The 11,780-nt window shown below is 31.7% G+C and overlaps 1 protein-coding gene and 2 pseudogenes across 1 annotated transcript; 2 read left to right on the top strand and 1 right to left on the bottom strand.

Annotated features, from left to right (window-relative positions):
- Positions 1-333: 333 nt before the first annotated feature.
- LOC114424044 lies at positions 334-816 on the top strand (annotated as a pseudogene).
- Positions 817-3,806: 2,990 nt separating this feature from the next.
- LOC114424387 (ethylene-responsive transcription factor ERF113-like) lies at positions 3,807-6,768 on the top strand. The gene is made up of 2 exons (XM_028391228.1): positions 3,807-4,145; positions 5,851-6,768. The coding sequence occupies exons 1-2, from the start codon at positions 3,887-3,889 to the stop codon at positions 6,423-6,425; spliced, it is 834 nt and encodes a 277-aa protein (XP_028247029.1). The 5' UTR covers positions 3,807-3,886; the 3' UTR covers positions 6,426-6,768.
- Positions 6,769-7,978: 1,210 nt separating this feature from the next.
- LOC114421489 lies at positions 7,979-11,351 on the bottom strand (annotated as a pseudogene).
- Between the last annotated feature and the right edge of the window lie 429 nt (positions 11,352-11,780).

Below are 11,780 nucleotides of genomic sequence, written 5' to 3'. Positions count from 1 at the left end.
GGCAGAGGCGAAATGTGATTATCAACACCCCTAGGAAGAAAACAATTCATAACACATTGTTGAAAGCTCACAAGCTTTCTACGTATCAAGTACTCAAGTGTTAAAATAAAAACATAGCTCGATTGAGAAATAGATATTGCACAATGAAAGGAAATTGGATTAAATACCATTTACCTCTCTAATTCATTGATATCATCTTGAAGTTCTGAGTGTTTAGTATCACGATTGGATTGAAAGTAATTTTCCTATTTTTCAAGATCCTAAACCAAGAGTGAATAACACAAGCAACAAATCTACAAACGAAAATGACAATCACCAAAATACCCACTCAATATGGAAGATCGAGGATCAAGAACACGAAGAGGGGCTTTAAGAAACGGAATGAAACTAATCGGGCTTGAAGAACACAGAGAGACCAAAGTCTGTGCCCTTAAGCGGCGAGTTGTCGTCCTTGTTGAGGAACATGAAGTTCTCTCGCTTGAGATCCCTGTGCATCACTCCCATGGTGTGGCAATCGAGGACAACCGTCATGATCTGGCGGAATGGCATGTTCGGAGTAGTGGCCCTTGGCGATGATCCAGTGGAAGAGCTTGCCGATCCCATAAAGCTCCATGATGAGGTTGGCAGAGTGGTGGTCCTTATAAGCACCCTTGAGCTCCATGATGTTGCGGTGGTTGGTGAGGTGGTGCATGATCTACACCTCTTGTTGGACATCCTCCAAGTCGTCGCAGTGGATATGAGTTTGTGCATGGGTCACAAGTGAGCGCTGCAATCCAGTTCGCGTCCTTCCAATTCCTCATTCACTGGAAACCCTAAGCGCAAGAGAGTGGAGGGAGAGACATGTCGCATGCATCATTAAAAATCCCACTTACTTAGAATGACAACCTTTTAAGACGATTTTTTAAAATTCATCTTTATTAAAAATTTCATTTACAAAATTGTAACCGCCTTACGTATTAACATGTTTTTTGGAATCGTCATCGAATGCCTGTGGTAAACAATTGTTTTACAAAACATGGCTCAGATTGTTTTACGATTGATGACAATGAAACGAAAGAATATTGTACATATATAAAGATAGGAATTCAATCATGGGATGACGTTGAAAGAAGAGATTATATTAATTGCATGTGATGGAAGGACCAAAGGCAAAGGAAAAGATCGATCATGCCTGAATTCAATCAGGGACGAGTGAGGACAATGGTACTGCGTGCATGCCTGCGGCGTACAAATTAAAACTTCGGGTGGTGCATGCGTGCCTTTCATCTACGTACGACTCAACTTTGTGTAGTGTTTAAAAGAAATTAATTTTTTTTGGAAATATGGGATATAGACAAGTGAAATGATCCTTGAAAGCAAATAATTCTAAGTCACGCTGCACTATTAGGAGACTAACAATTATCATTCTGTTGTTAGGCCACAACATGCAATTTGATTCTAGCTGCTTGTATATCCATTAAGAAACCTAAGTCTATGAATGGTGACGGGTGTTGTCAGCAAACGTCATTGACAAACTTCTAATTATTTAAACTTGATATGGATATATATGTAAGAAAGTGTGTCAAGTCTATATCATGCATATATAAATGGATATGTATGTATATGTAAAGATCATATGTATCAGGTAGCAGGCATATGACCAAAATGTTTTTTCTAATGACTTTGATATTAATAATCTTTTCCCGAGCTAACTTTTAAAAATCTATTTATTTTTATTTTCTGTTTCAATATTTTTTTTGTGCTTTTACAATAAGACTATGAGATTTGAACATAATATTTCATGTAAACAACTCAAATTTTTATATGTGAATATATTTAGGTTCATTGTCTATTTCAATATGATAGAACATATTTTGATCTTAAAGTTATATCTAGTTAAATGTTTATATAATTATATAAACTTCACGTATGCTTGTAAATATTTAATTGGGAGCATGAAAGAATATAATATTCAATAATATGTCAAATAGAAATATGCTTAAAATACTTCTTATAAAGACTTTTCCACTACAAACTAGCTTTGGGTGTTTAAATCTAGTTTATTCCCAGTTATAATAGTACAATTTAAAAAAAAATAACTTTATCAATTTGAAAACTTCCCATAATACATTTTAGGTCAAATTAAACATTTGGTCCCCAATTTGTTTCCAATTTTAATTTTGGTTCCCCTTTAAAATTATTGACGAATTTTATCCCTATATTTTTTTCAATCAGGCAATCTTAGTCCCCTAGTCCAGAATTGGACGTTGACTGTTATAAAAGAATATTGACTGTCACATGTCACGTTTTTATTGAATGATAACTACCACATGTCATGTTCTGATTGACGAATGACAACAACAATACATTTCATCTTCCATGGAGTTGACATCCCATCAGAACATGACACGTGACAATCATCATCCAATAAAAACGTAATATATGACATTCAATATTCCTTTGTTCCAATTCTGAATTGAGGAACTAAGATTGTGTGATTGAATAAAATAAGAGAACAAAATTCGTCAATAATTTTGCAGAGGAACCAAAATCAAAATTGAAAACAATTAGGGGGACTAAAAATATAATTTTGCCTATTTTTTATTAAGAAAATAAGATGATTACCATTAAATTTAGGAACGAAAACTAAAAAAAAGATAAAATAATATAATAATTTAATTAGAATATAGACTCTAATAATATAAATATTTTTTATACCGTCAATCAATTATATGGTTGTAATGTAATTCACACAAATTATTTTTTAGTAATAATTACTTTAAAGATTTTGGGAAATTTGAGAGTAATTTGGGAATAACATTTTGTTTAGGGAAAAAACTATTGAAAATAATCATAAATTTCAAATTTTTTCAAATGCATGAAAACACTTTATTTTTTATTTTTTAAAATAGCAAATTTCATTAGCTATCCCAAATACACGGATTATTTATCAATTTTTTTTCTTAGAATGAGCTCGAATTTCTCTAACAAAAAATACCCTCAAAGATTAATCCCACTCATCAATGAAGGTGTTGAAAAACCTTATAATTTATTAAAAAGAAAAATAACCTATAATAATTAAAGAAATGTGTCTTTCTTTTAGTCACTTATAATCGTGTCACTGTCATTATTCTTTAAACGTTATGAAGCCACTTGTTCCAGAGCCAATTGGTGTAGAAGAATATGACAAGAGTCAAGAGATATGGATTTCGTCTAGCAATTGAGATGTGAGAGCTGTAAAAAGAATGTGAATTATGTAGATACTACCATAAAGTGGACATCCCAGTTATAATTTTCCCTCTTTTTTCACTTAAAAATATATAAATTCATAACTACCGTAAACTTGCACTCATTCCTAATGCCGTTAACATTAAGAGAGGAATAAAAAATTAAACAGATATTTTAACAAAATAAGAAGACTTTACTACAACATGCTGAGTGTTTATGGAACCACTTTAAATAAAAATTCAAATGAGAGTCAATCATGGTTAATTATGGGAAAAAAGAAAGTTGAGAGAGTGAAGAAAAAGAGAGAAGACCAAACTTGAATTAGGATTTTTGGGTCTTTCATGTTATTTGCGTAAGATTCCTAAAAATGTTACTGATATAAAATATTTATTGATTTTGTTATGATTAATTTTTATCTAAGAATCATATTTTTTATCTACAAAATTTAAATGTGAGTCCAAATTCAAAAACTTTTTTTCTATAGTAATCAAATTTTGGAAGGGATATCCGAGAACTTGAATTAATATAGGAATAACAATATAACATTTATTTTTTGCTTTGTTCTCAGCCCTTATGTTTGCCTGGTATGAGTGGGTTATATACCAATACTGACATGACCACACGATCATATTTCATAAGAAAGAGAGTATAGAGCAGCAAACTAAAAGTGGATCCAAGAATGCAATATGGCAAGCTTCCACTATCTTCACAAGCATCAGAGGAGAAAGAGGGGACAGTAGAAGACTTTGATGCTTATAATAATTATGCATCTTGGTCTTCAGAAACTGACATGTCTGAAATGGTTTCTGCTCTTTCTCAAGTTATGGGAACTACCAATCGGAACCCACACATGCCACAATCAAACTCCTTTCCTTCCTCAACTTCCGTGGTCAAAGATCAACCTCAACCATACCCATCTCAACCTCCTCCAGATCAAGGTTAATTTGCTAGCTATCTTAATTTATTTTAATTAATTAGCATGTTTAATTTCCTAAAATTGACACAATTTATATATGTTATAGTGATCAATCGCTCATTGTTTTGTTTCCTAAAAAACAAAACACTTTAGTTTCTGTATCTTTAAATTCCAATTAATGGAAATGGTGGATTCGTGGATCTATGTTGAATCAATTTTGTTTTCTATGACAAACTAAAAGTGAAAATAGAATCCATTTGTTTTTGGAATTTGCGATACCTCCTTCCTTGTTAAATCCAAACAAGTATATACTTACCATCTCATAAATTTATGAAAATGTCCTAGACTCCAACTCTCCAAGCCACGAACAACGATCTATGATCTTTGTTGTTAATAAATATATGGTAAAATACGTTTTTTTTTCAAAGATTCTCAAATTACACTATTTTCCACCCCAAGAAAATTGCACTGCTTTTCGCCCCAAGAAAATTGCACTGTTTTTCTCTCGTGTATTTTGAAAAATTACATTTCATTTATTTTTCACGAAAAATATTACTCCATTTTAATTTATTTTAACGTAAATATTTATTTATGGTATTGAATAATTAGGAATGAGTCTTTATATATATATGTCTCCTAGCTAGTATTATTAGTAGCTAATTGTAAATACTAAATATACATTATTAGTTTTATTTTTTAAAAAAAATATAATTTTATATTAACAAAACCTGTCAACTTTGAGATTTTATTTCTACAATTTTTTTTGAGATTTTATTAATTAAAATCTCCATCTCATTTTCTAACATTTCAAAATTAATAATTGAAGTTCAAAATGACCTATAAATAACATCGAGATTCATATATAGCAAAAAAATAACCTTAAAAAACCTTAACTCATTTAAATAAAAAGGAATTAAGATATAAGTTACATAATTTCTCAAAAGAAAGAACATATTTTTTTAAAATAGCGGTAATATGAATTAAGCATATAAAAATGTAATTAGTTTAACCATAAATGTAATAACAGTTGATACAGTACTTCTTAAATACCATGCATCTATATGTAACACATATTTAATTTGCCTTTGTTTAGATCCATGTGCGTCTGTATATAAATGTCACGTTATATATATTGAATGATATATCCACATACCACGTAAATGATGCACAAAATTTATCTGATACCAAATAATTTATATGTTGCTTTCTCACTTTCAGGAAAGAAACACACATATATATACATACATATATATACATATATATATATATATATATATATATATATATATATATATATATATATATATATTGTGTCTCTGATCACATCTTGTTTAGAAAAATAAAAAAAATATTCAAAACTAAAGAATTGAATGCCAATATTAGTATAAGTCGCATGTCGACAACTTGGTAAATAAAGAAATTCAATGCATGCGCCTGTCTTATATTCAAGTTGTCGTGACATTTCTTCTTTTTTCTTATCTATTCATCTCTCGTCTTTGGCGAAAATGTCGAAAAGTAAACATCAAGGGAGCTAAAACATGAGAGTTTCTTCACGTAGCAGAATATATATATATATATATATATATTTACACCATTTTTTATTTATATTTACATTTTATCCCTACATTTAGACAAGTGTAAAATTTACACATTAAAATAGAGTTATGTAGAAGAGCACATTAAATTATAAAGTCCAATCTGTTATTGATATGCATGTGATGGTGTAGAGGTGACAAAGAAGCCACACTACAGAGGAGTGAGGCAGAGACCATGGGGGAAATGGGCAGCAGAAATCCGTGACCCAAAAAAAGCAGCAAGAGTGTGGCTAGGAACCTTTGAAACAGCAGAGGATGCAGCCCTTGCATATGACAAAGCAGCACTCAAGTTCAAAGGCACAAAAGCTAAGCTCAATTTCCCTGAAAGACTTCATCAAAATGTTCCCTATATGCAACAACACCAACAAGGTTCCTCAAACAGAAACGTTTTTCCCTTCCATGCTACTTCCTCCACTTCTTCTAGTGCAACTGGGTCTGTTTCTTCTCTTGATGCTGTTGCCCCTCCTTCATTGTCCACACATGACCACCAAGTTTTCCCAAATCTGTATCAATATGCACAGATTCTTTCAAGTGGTGATGAAGAGTTCCCTTATTACACATCCCATCTTTTCAACCAACAACAACAACACCAACCTTTCAGTTCTCAATTCTCTACCACTTTTTCTTCCTCCTCATCTCCCTCATCCTACTTTTACAATCAGCAACAACAATATGATCAACAAGGACATGATCACTCAAACCACTAGCATGGTACTATTATTCTGTGTGATTTCCAACGTACCGTAACATTAAAGTTTTTCAAGTCTTAATTAATTTGTAATCACAGTATTGTAACGGCAATATTGATCGCATGCATGGGCATTAATTAGTCGTCCACAATTTTCCTTTCTAAAAATAGCAAGATTTTTTAGGTATGTAACGGTGGCGGCAATTTAGGGGCAAAGCAATTTTAAAGCTTGACTAGCTAGTAGTATATGCATCTGTCAATTTTGCTGTAGAATATTGAGTCAGGGATTAATGTATCTTTCTTTAAGCGTGCACAAGACATGGTTCCCACATTTAATTTCCAATTTAATTATGGATATGTATAAGTTTTTGTTGGAAAGAATATCGTGTCATTTTTAGTTATTAAATTAATTTGTATGCTTTTGAACTGATTGATAATTTTTAATTAGGTTCTTAAATTTTTATTTTTTAAATAAGATTAGTGATTTTGTATTTATTAAATATTTTTCAATCTTTAAACATCTAAATTGTTGAAAAATTATCATCAAATTTATAGATCAATTCACATCAGATTATGACAACCTATCATTTCTCTCTGTCTAGTCTAAATTCACAGTGGTTGTTTTCACTCTTTTTGAAAGAAAGAAAGAAAGAAAGAAAAGGTGTGGAAAGTTTTAGCGTTGAACAAAGGTCTGCAAATACCAATATACGAAGGATAAGTCGTTCAATATTAGAAGGAACTCACTCTGTTTCGAGAAATTAAAGGAGGGAGAGGTGGAAAAAAAAAGGAAAAGAAAAAGAAGTAGTGAATTGATTGAAGTATCTTTCGTCCATTGTTACACCCGTTTTTCGCAAAGCAAATCATGTCTCATGACGCATGCTTCATATAGAAAGTTCCAAAAGTGTATATGGCTTTACGTATTTGGAGTTCCGACACTTGATATTAATATATTATGTTAGAATGTTGGATTTACCGGTCTTATCTCATATTTCAAGTCTTGATCAAATTAGTTTTATTTTATAAATGATTCAATCAAAATTTTAGGTAAAATAAAAACAAAGATAAATTTATCTTAACTCATTACCTATTCACTTCCAATCTATATATGGGAATCTGAAACCAATTTTGTTGTATGATTTGTGATGGAAATCATAAATGATGGTTGTTTAAGAGTAGCATTATGGATTAGCTTTATTGAAAGAAATTCTAGAAACTAAATGGTATCATTGTCATAAAAGCCTTGAAACATGTTAGACCACACAAGTAGGCCGTAGGCTTGGCCTTAAAAATTATTATAGTATTTCTTAACTTCCCTATATTTTTTTATATTATAATTTCTATTTAATTATAGAAATAACTCATACATAAATACTTACATGATAAATATTTATTCAATACGAACTAGATTATTTAGCCAAAGAAACCAGTAAGTTTGGTTGTGTTATGTCACAAACTCAACCAACCAACACCATGAGAAAAGAGCTAAAATTAACAAGTTTAAAGTCGTTATGAATCACTTTTTCCATTTAAAAACAAATAAAAACAATTAAACATTTTAAAGTTGGGAATAAATAGAAAATTCTAGCAAATATGCATTCAGCAAGTGGAGTACAAATAAATGGCCACTGACAACATAATTAATTCATCACTTGGACCTAAAAGTCTTGAAGATTGCAGCAAACTTAATTAAGACATCAGGAAATAAATCCTCTCTTACGTTGCGCACATATACAAAGTTCAAAATTTATGCTTATTTCTCTCAATAAATATTGAACAAGTGCCCTGACCTTCACCAAATGTTTTTTTGAACAAGTGGTATTCAAAATTTGAACACGACCATCTCGTATCGATACAAATCATTTGACTTTTCATCCCAAAAGAAAGCTTAAAATTGATCCTAAAGCACCTGATGTTTTTTTCTATATAGATAGTGATTTCACGTGAAGGAGTTATTCTGCAAAAAAAATTATACCAGAATTGATATGCGTGATTAATACAACGGCAATATGCTCAAGGTGTTTCCTCAAAATACAGAACCAAATCATTCTTTAAATGGTGCATCACCATGATCACTTTGCATGTGTCTCTCGTATTTATCAGACATCATAGGCAGAGATGGGTGCAACTCTGAGCGGGGAAATAAAAGTTTCAGACGGAAAGCATCAACTCCATTCAAATAGTAGTGAAAGAGACGCTTGGCCCTAATAAAGCCAAGGCGACCATACAGTGCCAGTGCTCCTTTATTTGTCACTTCCGCTTCCAATGTAACCTATACAAATAAATATATAACTCAGAATGTGAGTCTAACCATTAAGTTTGGTTTCTAAAGTCAAGTTCTAAACAATTTAGGCTTAAGCTAAGTGAATATAAGTCTGGTTATACTAGTCTTTTCACTACATGCACATGAATAAAAAATCTATCATGGCACTATGGCAGTAGGATTAGTTACTTCAAAATGAACTAATCTCGTAACTAGCTGTCAGCACTCAATAAGGAAAAACAAAAAATTTAAGAACAGGGGTTATAACAAAATGAGGGACGGAAAATATGCTACTCCAAGAGTTCTTTTACCAAACAAAATGGAAGATAGCATAAAACAAGAATTCAACTGAAGTTTTAGAAGCAGAGAAAAAAGAGGCACAGGCACTATCATAATCCAGCTTTAATTAATGAAGATTGTAGAATCGGACAATGCAAGGCACAGTTCCATAACATGGACATGTTCTCACTGCTATATCTAATTCAACTTTAGAAACAGAAGTTAAAACAAACATCTTTCCATTTTGATATAGGTAGAATTTAGTAAACCTGTACTTTTGAATCTTTCTTTTCCACTAAATATTCACACATATTAAATCAACAAATAGTTTTAGTCTCGTCTTTGCGCCATATATTTAAGAGGTGCATGCCTGCATGGAGTAAACTGCAAGGAGGAAAAGGATTTTAATATTCTAATATACATTCAAGTTGCATGTCCTGCTCTATATCCAAGTGCCCATCCTTGCCTTGTTTTCTCACATGAAACAACATCCAAGTCAGCAAAGTTAAACAATAATCACAAATAAACTCTTGGTACCAATTTCAATTTCTTATCAGTTTCTACATTTTCTCTATTTGCAATAATATATCATAATGCAACTGATAGATAAATGACATAAGACCATGGCTGACAGTAAGATGGTGAGCCGTTGACCTGCATACACATAAGGAAAGGGAAGAAACGAAAAAAAAATGGGCCTTTAGGTGTGTTAGAGAAGATGAGAAAAGGGGGACAGGATGGGATTTGATGAAAGAAGGAAGAGAAGGAGCGGAGAAATCGGTTCAAAGAGGGAAATGCTTAACAGAAAGCACAGTTGGCAAAAGGAGATTGGGAGGAGAAAATTGGAGAGTCGTAAGAGGGGATGGATGAGGGAAATCATATAGGGGAGGGGCTGGAATGTGAGGGGATGAGCATTTTGGGTAGTAAAGGTGGCCTTGGCCTAGGGAGGAGAGTGCACTATCCTGGTAGTATTATGGGGCTGTGTTCTCTAGTTCACAAGAGATTTGGATTTGTGCTCCATTCCTTTAAGCTGAATATGAAATTTTTTTTAAGGTTTCCTGAATTAATAATTATAGGAAATCAACATAATCTTAAAACCTATAATTCTTATAAATAATAGATAAAAAATGTGTATCTTTCTCTATAGTGAGACTTCTCTTCGGTGTACTTTAATTTTCTTAAAAAAAAGAGAAGACAGAACTAGAATTATGAGTTTGACTTCCTTAACTATTCTTTCTATCTCTCTAAGTTCGTGATAACTAGGAATTAAAAAGAATATTTTTTTATTAGGAAGGGAACTTTTCACATTAGTGACTATTAACTCATTTTATAATCACTTATCTTTATAAACTTTTCTTATTAATCCAATTTTAATTTAATTCTTAATTATTATTTATTTATTTATTAATTTCTACATAAGTCACGTGTCTCTTACGTGAGACATTAATTTTAACATAATATTCTTCCTATTTTAAGTTTCATATTCACATGAAAAGGAAATAAAGAAAAATGAGTAATAGACAATGAAATTGCAAAAACTAATTCTTTGCTCCGCATGTAAAGGAATAAATAAGTGTGAATCATATTTGGGAGTTTGCCATTTTCATCCAATCAACAGGGTAATTATTGGACATGTACACCTTAAAGCATTTTAACTGAGATGCAATCATCAAGAAGAAACACATGAATTCTATGATAAATACATAACAATCATTCCCAAATTCCGATCTACTGACTTTTATTGTTTAGGATGAAAACACAGCGAAATTCATGTTTTCAGTTTTTCATACCGACCAACAGGGAAACTAAAAGCTTTCTCTATTTCTCTCCGCCTTCATTCATTTCCACATGCTTAAACTACAGAACACTGCACATACATACCTCTTCACAACCTGATTCCATAATCACCTTGATAGACCTAGTAACAAGCTCTGTAGCCGCAGAAAAATTAAGCAAAAAGCCAAAACCCAAGCATTAGAATTTTTTAGAATATATAATAATAACATCACAAAACAGGAAATTAACACATAAATTCTTTAAAATTTGGTACCAATGCCTCTTCCTCTGTAGGGCTTGATGACAACCAGCATGACAATGTAGCCTCTGAAAGTGTTACGGTGTTCCCCATCTTACATACCATCTGAAAGTGAAAAAGTTGAGGAAGCACCAGGAAAGAAAGCTGAGGCCAGAGATAGACGAAGTAACGGTACGTGAAGATGGAGTAAGGCTCGCTGAGTTCTTGATCAACAAGGTTCATTACGAGAGGGAGGTGTTGCTCCCCACCGTAACTAACGTACTCAATCTCCCAAGCATCCAATTCCACATCCTCGTCCATCGTCCCTCTCTTCTTCTTCTTTCTCCTCACTCGCCACAACCAAGGCTTATTCTATTTGGACCTTACTTCAACACTCCTTTTCGCAAATAATTTCTGGCGGTTCCTATTTCCAACTCTCCTTTTATGAGTATTTGAATATATTATTGTCTCTAAAGATGTTTTAATAAATAGGATACAGAAAATTAAATAGTTTTCAAAATTTGATTTAAAATCAGAGTTTCACTTCTAAAGTGTGAGAGGTCTTATGGGGAACTACCAAATTTAAAATAACTCACTATCCTATCACTTTAAATTAATCTCCAAATTTAATTATTTATTATCACTTTAAATTCTAAAAATATGTTAAAATTAAATTAAGTCATATAGTTATTTAAAAAAACACAAACTAAAAAAATCACATTTTTTTTGTCTTAATTACATAATAGAAAAATATCTATTTTATCATTTTTAAGTTTTTTTTATTTGATGCACCGTATATTTATCTTTACCATACGTAAAAA

This window comes from Glycine soja, chromosome 8 (genome assembly GCF_004193775.1).
Source record: "Glycine soja cultivar W05 chromosome 8, ASM419377v2, whole genome shotgun sequence".
Taxonomy (NCBI): Eukaryota; Viridiplantae; Streptophyta; class Magnoliopsida; order Fabales; family Fabaceae; genus Glycine; species Glycine soja.
Note: the sequence above shows the minus strand (reverse complement) of the source record. Positions and strands in the feature narration are given on the sequence as shown.

Excerpts from the sequence above, each read along its gene's own strand:
- LOC114424387 (XM_028391228.1), top strand. The coding sequence starts at position 3,887 with ATGCAATATGGCAAGCTTCCACTATCTTCACAAGCATCAGAGGAGAAA. Across the intron at positions 4,146-5,850 it reads TCAACCTCCTCCAGATCAAG|AGGTGACAAAGAAGCCACAC; the intron begins GTTAATTTGCTA and ends GTGATGGTGTAG.